This window comes from Lutjanus erythropterus, chromosome 11, assembly GCF_056507025.1.
Source record: "Lutjanus erythropterus isolate fLutEry1 chromosome 11, fLutEry1.hap2, whole genome shotgun sequence".
Lineage (NCBI taxonomy): Eukaryota > Metazoa > Chordata > Actinopteri > Lutjaniformes > Lutjanidae > Lutjanus > Lutjanus erythropterus.
This window is the reverse complement of record NC_139327.1, coordinates 5,428,443-5,444,037: the sequence shown is the minus strand read 5'-3', so window position 1 is coordinate 5,444,037 and position 15,595 is coordinate 5,428,443. Positions and strand designations below refer to the sequence as shown.

At 38.4% G+C, this 15,595-nt stretch overlaps 1 protein-coding gene across 2 annotated transcripts; it reads left to right on the top strand.

The window, feature by feature from the left end:
* Positions 1–447: 447 nt before the first annotated feature.
* On the top strand, positions 448–12,611 carry ei24 (EI24 autophagy associated transmembrane protein). 2 transcript variants are annotated; one of them, XM_084730553.1, is made up of 11 exons: positions 448–584; positions 1,647–1,783; positions 3,435–3,580; positions 5,717–5,777; positions 6,179–6,245; positions 6,344–6,468; positions 8,290–8,409; positions 10,210–10,321; positions 10,414–10,525; positions 11,982–12,056; positions 12,140–12,611. In XM_084730553.1, exons 2-11 carry the CDS (start codon positions 1,742–1,744, stop codon positions 12,303–12,305), a joined length of 1,026 nt encoding a protein of 341 aa, XP_084586679.1. In that variant the 5' UTR covers positions 448–584; positions 1,647–1,741; the 3' UTR covers positions 12,306–12,611. The 2 variants fall into 2 exon arrangements, with proteins under 2 accessions (XP_084586679.1, XP_084586680.1); XM_084730554.1 differs by having other exon boundaries at positions 462–584; positions 1,618–1,783.
* Positions 12,612–15,595: the final 2,984 nt, after the last annotated feature.

Sequence of the window (15,595 nt, the reverse complement as noted above, 5' to 3'; positions counted from 1 at the left end):
ATTTGCTGATGTGTATCAGCTATTATAAGCATGGAAGAAAAATATATTCTTTAGTACATTTCTAAACTAAGCCAGTAGAGCTTCTGGTTTTTCTATTTTCATGAATGTCCATGATATTTACCCATAATTTCTTTAGAGGTAACCTGTATATATTTGAATTAATTTGTGTTAAATATGTTGACATTTTCCATTTTAATAGCTAACCCATTTTACAGGGTTAGCCAAAAGTCCCATAAAGAAGACGGAGCTTATATATAAAATAATAAATAATATAGCTAGACTAAAATAACATAGCAAGAGTAAATAATAACTAGTATGGCTGGAGTAAAATAATAAAATGGCCAGGGTAAAATAATAAGTAATATAGCCAGAGTAAAATAACTAATATTCATAAGTCCAAGTCCATAAGTCATAAGTCCAATGAGGAGGACTACACTTCCCATGATGCTTAGAGTGTCGGAGCTTGCGCAATATGTTTTCCACGGCCCTAGCTCCTGGTAGTGTCTGTTTGGTGTTGTTGTCACATTAAAGGGGCTAAAGAAAGAATTAACGAAGTTAAAATAACCCCGAGCCTGTCGCATGAGGTAAGGACGGTACCGTGGTGAACTGTGTGTTCTGTCTGCGACTTTACACGCTGGTTGAGGACTTGTCTTCACGAAAAACACAACAGTTAAAGGAGTTGTTCAGCGTTAACAGTTCTAGCTAGCTAGCAACACACAGAGGCAAGCTAGCAGAGGACTAAACAAACCAACGACAGTCAAAGATTATGAAAGCAGATGCTTCATGCTGAGCAGACTGAATACATACTTTAAGTGAGAGTCTTGTTCACGTATGAAAGTGTTTGGAGTTTTTGGCAGGTTAGGGAGAACCAGCTAACACTGACTGTACGCTATCTCATATTTGAGCTAACATACTGAGTCAGCTGCTAACGTTAACTTCCACTGAACACACATTACCGTTAGTTATGTTCTCTTTATTTCAGTGAAGACGTTAAAAAGTCAGATCCTGTATTATATCTCACATTTTCGTACTATTCATGAAGTTGGTAACTAGTTTGTGTCCTCATTTTTCTTCTTCGTGTGATCTACAGTACAATCTACTTTATGTAGTTTTCATAGTATCATGTTCATGACAAAGGGAAGAGTTGTTATTAATACAAAGAAACATTTTACAGAGACGTGACAAATCTCAGAATTAGCATAACCGTTTTTTTCTCGTCAAATGTGGTTCATGTGGTGTGTGGATGGGCTATTTTTTGAAACAAATAAAGTTATATCAGATGTGAATCAGCACAAAATGGCTACCAAATATCCCAAATATAGAAATAGGTGCTAAACAGCTGTTTGTCGTTGACATGTCTCAAGGCCAGATGTGTTTTTGTCATGCATGTGACAACTGTCACTGTTCTTTGAAAGTTTAATTCTCAGTTATGCACATAAAAAGATCCTTAAGATTATGTTTTGTTTTGTTTTTTTTAAATAAGTATGCTCAATTCTACCATTCTACAGAATGTCCCTCCAGTAACAGTATCTCCCAGCATAACAAAGTGAATTGTCTGCTGTTTAGACCACACACAAGAGGTTATTGTGAATTTTTGTCTTCTTCTTTTGTCCTCAGTTTGTTTCCTTGTTTCTTGGTCGTGGCAGGTTACTGGGTGCGCCTCTCCCTGCCATGAGAGCTGACCACCAGGTCACCACCCCCCCCTCCTTCTGCAGTTGATGGATCTGCAGCTGGTCCAGAGATGACAGACAGCGTCAGGGCCTTCCTCCGCAATGTTGCGACGGTCAGCAGACACACACACAGACTGTACTCACATATATGCTATGACACGTGCCACAGAGGTGGAGTTCATTGGCAGGGAAACAGATACATGCTTTTAAACTAACAGACCCTTTCAGCTTTATTTTGGAATAGTGGCAGCATACACTTACTTGGTATTTTATTAGGTACACCTACGTATATTGAAAGGTGTAATAATTATATCGTATAATATTTTGCCACCCTCATGAATGTAAATGAGGTGGACAAAATATGATTAACACCTTTCAATATAATACAATCCAGTACAACACCACCACCCACTGTGTGCTCAAAAATAAATATAAAGTGGAATTTCTGATTTCTGACACTGTCAACAAAATCTGGAAATAAATGAGTTAACATAGAATTTCATGGCAGAGCTGTTGTATTGCATTGAAGCTTAAAGACTGTAATTCTGACACACGAACAAACCTAACAATACTAAACGAAGAAATATGCTAAAAACATTGTGTGTTCTTTTTTTAAAGTATGCTCCAGAAACATCTAATCCCTATTCAGTCAAGAAAACAGGAGCCACATGTTCATGTTATACAATAACATGAGCATATAATGCCATCTATTTATTTTTGTGTCCACATAAATTCCCCAGACAAATTGCACATCACGTTCTCTGGCTGTATGTAGACTGTGTGAAGGGCGAATGTGAACAGACAAATCCTCTGATGATGCTGGGGGTTTTGTTTACTTTTGTCCGGGACAAATGAGGACAGTTGAACTTCATTTGCTATTTATTCCCTTGAACTTGATCATTGTGTGTCATCAGCTTGAATGTGAGCTGGCTGTACTCCAAAAGAGTCCAGTGATAATGTTTGTTTTTGGATTAATTAAAGGCAACTAAGAGGAGATGTTAGTTTCTTTGACTGTGTACAATGTTTATTTACAGCAGCAGCCTGATTGAATAACCTTTGCGTTGTTGTTGCTTTAGCTAACAGGAGCTAACTGCTAGATAAAGCTGGTATCAATAGACATTATGAAATAAAATGATGCATTATGATATTAAAAGCTATCATTCTCTCTTAAATCAGACTCATATTGCAATCGCATTATCTGAATTATTAATGGCAATATGACTATTATTTCATATCGTTTAGCTCTAATATTGACTCTGGGACTCCAGACCATCCATTTAACAGTGGACGATAGCCATTGATCAATATTAGGTCAGCCAGCCTGATTAAAAATTGGATTTCAGCATAATATGCTGTCATCATCCAGCCTCCATTATCCACCTCTGATAAGATGAAGGCTTCTCCCTTAACATTGTTGATGTTTCCTGTTTTTTAATGTTTTATATTTTAGAAGGTAGGATGGAGGAAAGATGACAGTGTGTTCAAGCTTTTTACTCTGACCATTAAATTCAGAGAGTTTTCCACCTTGACAAGAAAAGAAAAAAATCTGGTCGTCATGATATTGAATAAACAGAAGTTACCACTTTGTTTACAGAACTAACAAGTCCTAAAGTGTTTTTAACGGGATTTGCCTTCACATACTTCTATCATCCCAATTCATGTGTTCAACAAGAACTTACCGAGACATTTCAAAGCTCTATAGTGATTTTCAGTAGTTTGAAACAGTTACCTTATGTCTATTCTCTCTTGCTCTGTGTTCTCTAGGGGATCAAGGACTCCATATTGGGGATTGGAACGATCTCCAAGCTGGATGCCCGCATCCAGCAGAAAAGGGAAGAGCAGCGGAGGAGAAGGGCCAGCGGGGCCCTGGCACAGAGACGGGCACAGAGTGAAGAGCGCAAACCGGACAAGTAGGCCAGAGAAAAAGCTGCTTATTTTGGCTGCAATGCCACTGACTTTCATACCAAGCCAGAGTCAAAAATACCATGGATGATATTTTTATGTCTGACTTATTAGCAGCTATTCTGAACAATCTGGGAATGCAACTCATACTGACATGATAGCCTTAGGTAGAATATCCTGTGTACTTCCCATGCTGTACATCAGCATCAGACCACCTAAACCGAGATTGAGTCATGACCTAGACCAGAGTGTAGCTAGACCGAGACAAGACCTAGAATATCAGGGGTTGAGACCAAGTCAAGACCAAGTGTCACATCTCACCCAAGTGAGGGAGCGGCATCGCAGCATGTAGTGTTCATGACGTCAATGTTACTTTAAAAAGTATGCCAATACAGTTAATAATTACCTGTTAAAAATGCAGTCATTAACATAATCACAATATTACATAAAGTAATGTAACTTGATTACTTTCTGTTACTTATGGATTACCTTGATATAATATATGGTGAAATAGTTTAGAATAATATAGTTACAATTAATATAGTACAATTAACTATTTTCATCATCAATTAATCTGTTGATTATTTTCTCATTTAGTCAATTAGTTGTTTGGTTCATGAAATGTCAGAAGATGGTGAAAACTGATGATCAAAGTCTAATATGGTGTCCTCAAATGTCTTGTTTGTCCACAACTCAATAATATTCAGTTTACTGTCAGAGAGGAGTAAAGAAACCAGAAAATATTCACATTTAAGAAGCTGAAATCTTTTAATTTTTTAAGATAAATATGGCTTGATTAAACAATTATAAAAATAGATGCAGATTAATTTAATAGTCGATTAACAACAGATTAATCTTTGCAGCCCGAAGTGTCTTATGTTCATTATTAGGTTTATTAGTTTGTCCAGCTGTTCCTGTGTTGTCCCCAGTGTATTGATTGATTGATTTAAAGACAGTCACTAGAGGTCATGATAATTAACTGTCAGCTGTGTGTGCACTGTACATGGTAGTATCATTCTTTATTTGAAAATTGTAATCTTAGTAATAATCCCCGTTTTTACTACATGTATCTGTAGTCTGATTACATCTTTTTTTTTAACTGTGTAACCATAATACAGTAAATACAGGAATACAGTTACCTTTTTTGTATTTGTATCCAGATTACGTAAGCGTGTACATGTAACCGTTACTCCCCAACATAACTATATGTAGATTAGCTTTATGGGCCTGTCTCATTATTATTTATCACAAGCAAAAACTCCGCCGCCATGATGAAAGGTGGTCATGATCTTAGCCATGTTCAAAAGTATTGCATAGCAAAATTTAAATACCACTGTGTGTTTTCTTTTGGGTGCTGTTTTGCAGATGAACTCTTTGTGGTTTAGGCAGACAAATTTCATTACAGAAAACTTGTCTGACTTGTTCCCAGACAGCCACAGCTTCTTCTCTTGTCTCAAGTGCCTGTTAAGAGGGGCAAGGAGGGGTGACAGCTGGTAACAGTAAAATTTCAAAGTAGAAATGAGTCGAGTTATTTTTGAATTTGAAGTAGGAAGTTTTAGTTCCAATCACAGTGATGATGTTGGCAAATAAATCAGACAAAACATAAGGAAATTAGTTACATCCCCACAAAGTAAAATTCAAAGTCCTCTTTGAAAGTTGAAGCATCATGATAATCTCTTGAGCAACTTTTGTGGCTCTTTGCACAAGTAAACAAGAAGTGGTTGGAAATTGTTCTACTCTACTGTCCAAATTCTCTGATTTGAGCTTTGTAAATGTGAATATTTTTTTATTTCTTTACTCCTTTCTGATAGTAAACTGAATTTCTTCAGGTTGTAGGCAAAACCAGACATTTTTGAGCACATCACCTTGAGCTTTGAAAAACACTGATCAACATTTTCTGATATTTTACGGACCAAACAACTAATCGATGAGTGGAGGAAATGATGATTGATCTACATGTTTGGACCTATTTTTCCATGACCAGAGAGTGACAGGATTGATTAATCGACAGTGAAAATAATCTTTAGTTGCAGGAGTTTGCCCGACTTTGGTTAATTAAGAAAAGTAAAATTAAAGTGAAACCAAACTGTCCTTTCATTAGTCAACAGTGATGGATGTTGTCATTATTTCTTTCTCTCTTTCAGTGAACCCAAAGTAGCCAGCAGGATTTTTCAGTGCTGTGCCTGGAATGGAGGAGTGTTCTGGGTAAGACAGCACAGTCTTGTTACTCTCACGCCACTAAAGTTTTGAGTTTCCCTGATAATACTGCCTCTGCTGGATGACATTTTCTTAGTCACATGCTGTCCCAAACTCATCTTTTAGCTTCTGTACAATTTTAGGAACAGGTCTGCGACACCCATGCTGTGTGGCCTGAATGACTTCTCTGTCCCTAATCCTTTTTGTGCCATCTGCAGTTCCCAAAAAAGTCTTGAATGTGATTATATAAATGCAAATCCTCAAAAGCTTTAACAGTTTGTTCAATTTAATTTTCATTTCCTGTTAGTGCCAGTTTTAAGGTTGCTGTATCCTTTAAATATCCATGAAACTGTCTTAAGCCAAGTATCAGATTTTGAAAGAGTAACTATTATTTCATTTTCTCTCTCCAGCTCAGTCTGTTTCTCTTCTACCGGGTGTTTATCCCTCTGCTGCAGACTCTCACTGCAAAAATCATCGGTATGTAAGCATGTGTATATGGCTGCTGGTGAAATCTGGGGCAGGGTCTCTGGCTGGTCGTAGGAAGCAGACAGTCAACAAGCTGTGTTTTGCTCCAGGTGACCCCTCCCTCCATGGCAGCGTGTGGTCCTGGTTAGAGTTCATCCTGACCTCCGTCTTCAGTGCTCTCTGGGTTCTCCCTCTGTTCGTCCTCAGCAAGATAGTCAACGCCATCTGGTTCCAGGTCAGGCCCTGCTTTGATAGGCTGTGATGGTGTGATGACAGGACAGATGGTGTTTCTAAAATCTATGCATAGATCCTATCACACAGTGATGCCATATACGCAAAGTTATCAAAACTGCATCATTTTTAGGGGTTTTAAATGGTGACATGCTGTTAATAGCTGCAGAAAGCATTGGATTTTATTCTCAGTAGAAAATGCAGCTGATGCCATAAATGGGCTGAGGTTTATAAAGCCAGCCCTGCCTCTACCACATGTTGTGATCAAGTCCATTCTTCCTGTTCAATCTTGCAAACATCCTGTAGTAGGGTTGTCACAATATCAAAATTTTAATACTGTACAATACTACAATACCACAGTAAAGAGAAAGGAAAAGTCCTAGTCACATAAAAGTCATGATAATTTTTTTAAATTAACAATCTGCACACAGTGCTGGACAGTAAAAGTCATCACTGTCTGGTTCACCTACAGGACAAATTTCAGGCAGGACAAATACTGAACTGAACTGAGTCTGTCTTAAATGTGTCACTTAGATGATTTTTTTTACATTCCTGGTACTTTTAATACTGTCAGATGTAAAGATTGTATTGTTTTAAACGTGGTACTGAAAAAAATAATGCAGTATCAATACTTTTGACAACCTTACCCTGGAGATGTAGGCCCACTTCCAATCTAGCCCCTGAACCCTACAACTCCGTGATGGAGTGTAAGTCTGTGTCACACCAGCAGCTGTCGAGGTTCTTGTAATGAAGAGGGAGGGTATAAATACACCGACAAGCTTTGGGAGACCTTTCACTTTATCAACATCAACACTTTTCTTATAACTTTACAACCTTTACAAAGTGCTTAACAAGCAAGGGCAAATAAAAGAAGTAGAAGAACAGATATACCATCAACAAACAAATTAAAATAACGCAATGGGAAAAACTAAAGATAAAATAATGAATAAAAGTACACATAAAAGAACAGATAAAATAGGTAACAGATTGTGTTGAGATCCATCACCAGCTCAGGTACACAACAGTGTGTTTGTTTGTGTTTGATGTAACTTCCAATTCTATCATGTGTATACGAAAAAGTCTATCAAATGTCTGTTTTAGATGAGGAAACTTCCTCCATCCTGGACACAAAAAGAAGTATTGCATTTGAGACGAGTGTGGTCTGCAAGCCTATATTCACGCAGACTCGGACTTATAGGACTTCATAACCCAGTTCAGTTTAAGGCTAATTGGTTTGGAATGACACTTTAAGGGATAGTTCAGCTAAACATAAAAATTCAGTCATTATCTACTCACCCTCATGCTGGTTGAAGGTCAGGTTTAGTTTTTTAGTCCACAAATCACTGCTGGAGATTCACAAGGAAAAGGCGTTGCAGAATCTCCCACAGTAGATAATAAATGAATGACGCGACATACCCACCAGGCGAACATGCAAATAGAATGGGAGTGGATAGGGGAGGGGTGTAGGGACCGGATTGGAATTGGGTCGTAGATGATGAGTTGAACTGGACTCACACCATTCAACTGGACTCCTGTGACTCCAGCTGCTTCACAGTAAAGTAGGTTGTTGGAAAACTGTTCAGGACTCTTAAAACTTTTCTGTGAGAGGAACAGGACATAATACCAAACACATGTTCAAATATCGTTGTTAAAGTCATTTCATTACACAGAATCAACTGTTACCGTACAACAATATAACATCTGTTTATAGTCAAGTTGTATCTCCTTTCATCTCATAATGCCACCTGATATTTTGTCATGTGTTTGTTGCAGTTTTCCTCCAGTGACACAGCTGTAGATATGAGTTTTGTATTCTCTGTTGCAGGATATAGCTGACCTAGCATTTGAAGTGTCTGGATGTAAAGCGCAGCCATTTCCCAGTGTCAGTAAGATCATCGCCGACATGCTCTTTAACCTCCTCCTCCAGGCACTCTTCCTTATTCAGGTAGGTTGTTGCTGATGCTTTTGTTTGTTTGTTTGTTTCCATTTGAAAATAATTTCTCTGTATCAATACAGCAACATCACACTGTTGTGTGAACTTCTGTGTTGATTCTTTTGTCACTGGAAGTTTGAGTTGAACAGTTCCAGTAAAGTTGCTGTTGTGATCAGTCACTGTAGCCCAGATTCACCAGTTATTTTGTGTGTATAAATGATATCACTTTTCTCACTGATTTAAAAACTCGTGCTGTTCATAAATCTTGTGAAAAGATGCCAATTTGCACTTTGCACAAAGAGATTGGTTGTTCAAAATGGCTTGTGTCCAGCAGGCAAACAGTTTGATTCTTACAGGCTGGCTTTATTCAGCATGTAACAGATGCAGATCATTCATACTGTGCAGATGCACCAAGGAAGTCTGCTTTACAAATGTAAAAATAGGCCATTCGTCTGTTTATATTTTGTACGTGAGGCAGGCACGGCCCTATTACACAGAAATGGGTCATAAAGTGTTATTTTTTTATTTTATTAAACTACTGGTTTACAGGAAATGACTCTGGCCTATTGGCAATTTTTTAATTTATTGTTTCCTATCATCTGCATCCTTTGATCCTTTGATAGCAGCTGACAAGAGAGATTGAAATAGCAGACTGAATGGGAAATAATAAAAATAAATGAAAAAAAAAGATGATCAGATACCTGTTGGCATTTATTTTGCCAGTTGCAGCTGGCAGTTGCTTAACAACTGTATTCCTACTTTAGTCTTTAGATGTTAACTTTTCCACATTACACAAACTTGGTTAAAAAAAAAAAGTTAAAGTTTCATAGTGCTGTGCTGAGTCCAAACCCTGAAGACACAAACCCAAAAACAAAACTTCACAGTCCTTTTCTGCCTGAGACCCACACAACTCTACACCGTAGATGTGCTGCACGTGTAGCTGGTGAAAAGGTATATTTCATAGCACATGAGCTCCACAAACAGTCTGCATATTAGTGTTCAATGTAGTTTAAAGCCTTAGACTCTAGAGTCAGTTCAGAGGATCTTCAAGTAGGGCTGGGAGATTAGTTGAAAGTCAATTACAATTTTGGCTTCCCACGATCATTCAACAAGATAAGTGAAATAAAACTATCATTGTGCCACATGCTGTGGTGGTGTGTTGGGTTTCAGCATGTGTGATAAATGCAGCGCACCCTTCCTCTTCAGTCAGTTTTGGTTTCAGCTCGTTTTGACTGAATTTGAAACAACTTGTGGAGGGCGACAGAAAGGCAGTTTTTGGTCAAGAAGAAAGGTCAAACTAAGCCAGCGTGGGGCGGGACAGGACGCTGTTGAGTTATGTGCTTGCTGTTGTTTGTGTTAAATTATGAGCTTATTACACATATTTGTGAGCAGTTTTAAGCTGAGAGACATAGGGAGACAAACAGACATTTCATACAGTGCTGACACAGAGCTGTGTGCACCAAGCAGACAGTTTTTTTCACATCGTTATTTATCTTTATTTATTTATTGTTTGTCAGTTCAGTTATGTTAAAAATTCAAAGTCATTGAGTTAAAAAAGATTCAGTAAACATATATGATGTTCTCAAATCAGTGAATATTCGTGTTTAATAATTGTCATTTTAATAGCAATCAAAATAATTGTGATTTAAGTTTTTTGCCATAATCGTGCTGCTGTAGTTCCAAATGTAAAAAAAACTCTATGGTCTCAGTTTATGGTTTCAGTTACTACTTGATCTGCATACATTTGTAACAAATAATACAAACTCTCTTCTCTGTAGCAAATGGGGTGAAAACGTGTTGTGTGTTTTCTAGGGTATGATTGTTAGCCTCTTCCCCATCGACGCCATTGGACAGATGGTTAGCCTCCTCCACATGTCACTGCTCTACTCCCTGTATTGCTTTGAGTATCGCTGGTTCAACAACGGTGAGACACTCACATTACATTTCACATCCAAGATCAGTCGTCTTGGCTGAAGAGAGAGCTCAAACAAAAGTGGCTGTTTGTGTTTGTTGAAGGCATTGAGATGCACCAACGGCTGTCCAATATTGAGAGAAACTGGCCCTATTACTTCGGCTTTGGTTTACCGATGGCTCTGCTGACCGCCCTGCCCTCCTCATACATCATCAGGTAGCACCTTTAATTCTTGATTACTCTGAATGTATTTACATGTTATTATCATAGAAATAGTTAAGTTTTGACCTACTGTACTTTCTCAGCTCCAGTCAACTGCAAAATATGTTTTCAAAATGCCAATTTAAGTGTTATGACATATTGTCTGTTTACACCATGTGTCCTGGATGATCCAAACACAAGTGAGCAGCCCTGAGTACATCTGTTCATATCTGGCATTAGAATGCATCTCCACATGCGTCTCAAGTAATGACTTGTGATTGTCTCTCACTTCTCCTGCTCGATATGCAAACAAACATGTATCATGATAGACACATCATCAACAGCAAAATCAAAGTCCAAGATGATGTCCTTAAATGTCTTTTTTTTTTGTCCACAACTCAAATTTATTCAGTTTACTGTCAGAGAGGAGAAAAGAAACCAGAAAATAGTCACATTTAAGAAGCTGAAAGCTGAAAAATGACCAAGCATGTCTGTGTGCTCCACTTATCTGGATCTATTTTTCAAGTCTTTCCTCTAGTGCTTATTAATAAGAAAGTAATTTGATAAAATCTTTAGTAGTTTCACTTAAATACATTGAATGCAAACAGCCATAAAAGCATGAAACAAATACGCGCTGACTTGTAAACAGCCAGTCATATTCCTTGCGTGCTATGCGTGATGCACTGCCAGTCATTTAACAGACAGACCCCACATGTGCTCCCTCCCTGGCTCATAAACAGCCAGTTATATCTCTACATGCTACAGTGACACACTAACAGCTAATCATTTCACAGGCGTGGTTTTTGGTTGCCACATCAACACATGAGGTACAGTGCAGAGCTGCATGTCTGACAAGCTGAAACAGTGACAAAATGAGTGCAGATTAAAAAAGACAGGTCAGCTTGTTGGTGTAGCAGTCTCCTGTTGTTGTTTTTTTAAGACAGACAGCAGCTATCAGAGAGTGAGGGCCTCAGACATTTGGAAGGTCCTTCGTAGGAGAGGGACGTCATGCTCAAACTGCTGCCACTGCGACCAAACCACTCTGTAAAGCTCAGCTGCTTGCTGGCTGGTTTTCTTCAACTAACTCTGAGTTTCTGTCTGCAGAGCCTGAAGCAGCTATCTGATACACGCCCGTTTTATTTTCTCATTCATACAGGCACATTAATGCGTCACCAGCCCAAAATGTCAACAGTCTTTCTTCAAAATGACTTAGTTTATTTAACGAAATGTTTATTTTATGACCTCAGGCCTTTTGGATTCTAAAAAAAACAGAAAAAAAATCATCATGGTCGCGTCCTGTCTCCTGTAAACAATTTGAAATAAATTAAATCATTTTTCAGACACAGGAGGTAAAATGTAGATTATTTACAAAATACCACAACACACAATGGAAAGCGCACCTCATGTTCTGTGTTGCCTCAGTTATCCTGTACTGTATTTACTCTATGCTGTGTTTCTCTTCTCTACCTAGCGGCTGCTTGTTCTCCATCCTCTTCCCGCTTTTCATCATCAGCGCTAATGAGGCCAAGACGCCAACCAAGCTGTAGTGAGTGTGAAATCAGTATTTTTGTTCATTTTATTTCAAGTGATTTGAATGCAACCTCACTTCTGTCTTCTCCACTGTTTCAGCCACTTCCAGCTGCGTCTCTTCTCCCTGGTCGTGCTGATCAGCAACAAGCTTTTCCACAAGACGGTCCACCTGCAGTCGTCCCTGACATCGTCCACCTCCTCAGAGAGGCTGTCCTCCACCCCCCACACCTCCCCGACCCGCCAGAGACCCCTGCCCACCCAGTGATGGATCCACTTGAAGGAGACAGGAGAGCAGTTGATGTGATTTGTCCCTCAGTGAAGACGATGCGCAGTTTAAGACAAAGGGTTTACATGTTTTTAATCTAGTCTCTCTGGCCCTTTGGTTCTTCATTTGCAGCACCCACCAGACAAGTTTTCAGTGTGACACAAAAATCGACTGCCCCGTGCCTCACACTCAAAACACATGATATACTCGGCTCTTGATTTGTTTTCTTTTGTGAATTTTTCTTTCATTGTTTTTTGTATACTGTGCCATTTGAGTGACTCTCCTTTAATAAATTACAGCACAAGAGCTCATGTAGTTTTAATATGTTTAAGCAAACGTTTGACTAAAGAAGGATTTTTTTTTATTATTTTGAATGGGCTTCAGAAGCAAAGCACAGTCTTGATTTACTGACACTACATGTTGTCTCAGTGCTGCAAGAAGTCCCATTCCTTCCTCACAGGTTGAATGCTTTCTTGCACATGGACATGTTTCTCCTTGCAGTTCCAGGAATCACCTTGTATAGTTATGAAGGGAGGCTTTTTTACCCTGTAAGAGCTTTGTTTTTAGTAGAATATACAAATCAGTTCAAGAGCTGCTATGAAAAAAAAAATTGTTGACCTTTAGTAATGGAAACCAAATAACAAAGTCACTCTTGTCGTGTGTTGAGTAAAGGTTTGCTTGGTGTCTTGTCCCATGTTTAAGGGATAGTTTGGAGTATTTGTAGTGGGGTTGTGTGAGGTTCTTATCCATAGTCAGTGTTTTACCTACAAAAGATGGCGGGTGGCGTGCCCTCGGTTTGGCGGTTAAAGTGTACACTGTATTTAGCATTTTTTTCACCGCTTTACCTTGCAATCAGACAGACTTTTCTGATGAAAATCCACAGTTACAGAAGCCAAATGTCACTCTCTCCAAAGCCACCAGACTCCTTTGGCAAAAACAGTCATTTTATCTCTGTAACATTGATTTCAACACAGGAGTTACTGGCCCTAACGCTTCCTCAGTCCATTATTTTGTTTGTGTTATTGTGCAACTTTGCTGAATCGAAATTGACCCTTTAAAGCACAGAAGTTGCACAACAACAAAATCAAACAAACTAATCAAGGCAGTGGGATATATATAACGGTATTTCCTATATATAACGGTGATTTCCTCACAGAAAAGGCTTTCTGAAGGCGAGTTAAAGTAGTGAAAATATTCTAAATGTGCAATACACTTAAATTAATACTGTTTTTAGTGGGCCTCTTTATATGTGGCTAAAAAAAACATACTCTGCTGCTGACCCTGTCCACACCAGTTCATTGCTGAGCTTCCTACACTGGTACTTCTGCTGCTTCTGCTGGGGACATGGCAACTGCATCAACTGCATGTAATACACCAACTATGAATAGGTACCTCATACAACCGCACTTGAAATAATCCGAACTGTCCCTTTAAAGTCTCACTCCACTGTCTGATGAGATGTACATGTCACAAATCACGAGGTGGCACCAGCAAAGGAAAAGCTGCCTAAATGTGAATTCAGTAGGTGATAGGTGAGATGACACTGCCAAACTGCTGCATCTATGTTTTGTTTATTTCCCATCAACCACTGCGATGCTTAGCTCTGTAATAAAGGAGGAGTCACATAGTAAGAAGTCTTTATATCTTCATAAATGGGTGATCAGCCTTGACACGCTTGCTCTAGTTTCCCCCCAGAGAGCAGAAGCAAAAAGAGGTCATCAGCTGTTTGGTTTTTGTGTTGTATATATACTGTTAACACATCCTGAATGTTCAACCAGAGGCCCACCACCATGCAGCCACCCAATCACCACCCTTTTCCCTCACCCGTCACAGCTCATGGCCATGGGGAGGGGCTGTGATTTTGAAACGGTGTGCAATTATTGTAAGAAGAGCATAGTGTTTGTGCAGACTGACATATGTGAGTGGGGTTTTTGTAAAAGTAATACGTCTAATTTCAATAAAATTGGTCAGTATTCAATATTTTGATCAATGTCTTCAGGGTTTTGCTACCATGGTTCGACATTTTAAACTCAACAGTGAAAAGATGAGGATCAAGGAGATGGGACAGAGTTGGATTGACGCCTCACAGAGCTGATGTGGGCACACTGAAAAGCTTTTACAACACAAATCATTACCTCATTTTAACTGAGAGAAAAGTGGATTTGGCCAAAAAACTGTGTACCATTCAACATGATAGCAGCAGGGTTAAAATAAGCTGATGCTGTGGGTGTGCAGCCCACCAATTGTATATATATAGCAAGTGCTGTATGTTAAAGAGCAGTAAATCTGCAGTAAATCTGCATAGAATTTAATGGATGGTAAGATTCATCATGGTCACTTGAGTAGGTGCCTGGTTCCTGGAGAAAGCTGTGTGAAATGAACTGCATAGGAAAGACACAGCACATAATTTCTTTTTGCAAATAAAGAGTTAGAAAGATGCAACTAAAGTGTATAATTATTTTTTCAACACAATTTACTTAGAGCAGCATGTGCAGGTCTGTAGCTTCTTACATTTTCAAACAGGAGACAGAAAAACAAAAGAAAAATGCACGACTTGTAAAAGTCCTGCGTTCAAAACCTAACTTCAGTAAACATATGTAAGGATTAGCATCAAAATGTGCATAAAGTACCTAAAATAGAAGTCCTCATGCAGAATGTCTGATTTTAGAATAATATATAATATCACTGGATTATAGTCAGTGATGCATTCATGTACATCATCAGTGCAACATCACTTTCATTTTGCAGCTAGTAATGGTGTGACCAATTTAACTATTTTACATACAAGCTAGGTTAGGTTAACCCATAATTTAATATTCAGAATTTATTAGATTTACATTTTGCATGAATAATCTAAATATATATAAGTACATTAATTTTTTGTCCACTGGATATGTATCATTGGCTATATAGTATGATTGTATATTAATTTCTTTACTTTTATTCATTATAAATTATATTTTACACACACCTCATCCCTCTTCCTCCACTTAGAAAATGATGGCTTTAGAGCAAATGTAATAGCATTCATACTATTAAACCAGTGTTAAATTTCAATTTAATTTTACTTTCTTTTCTTTTTTTTTTTACCTAAAATTTAAATTAAGTTGTTATCGTTATTATAGTTGGTGACAGGTAATATTAATAGTTTTTTGGCCTTAGTTGTAGCGCTCATGTTAAAATAATGTCTTGAGAGTTTTTCACCAGCAGGGGGCGACACGCCTCCTTTCCTACCTAAGGACACGTCACTACACCACAGCGGCAAGGAAGGGAAGCAGTCTTGAATGACA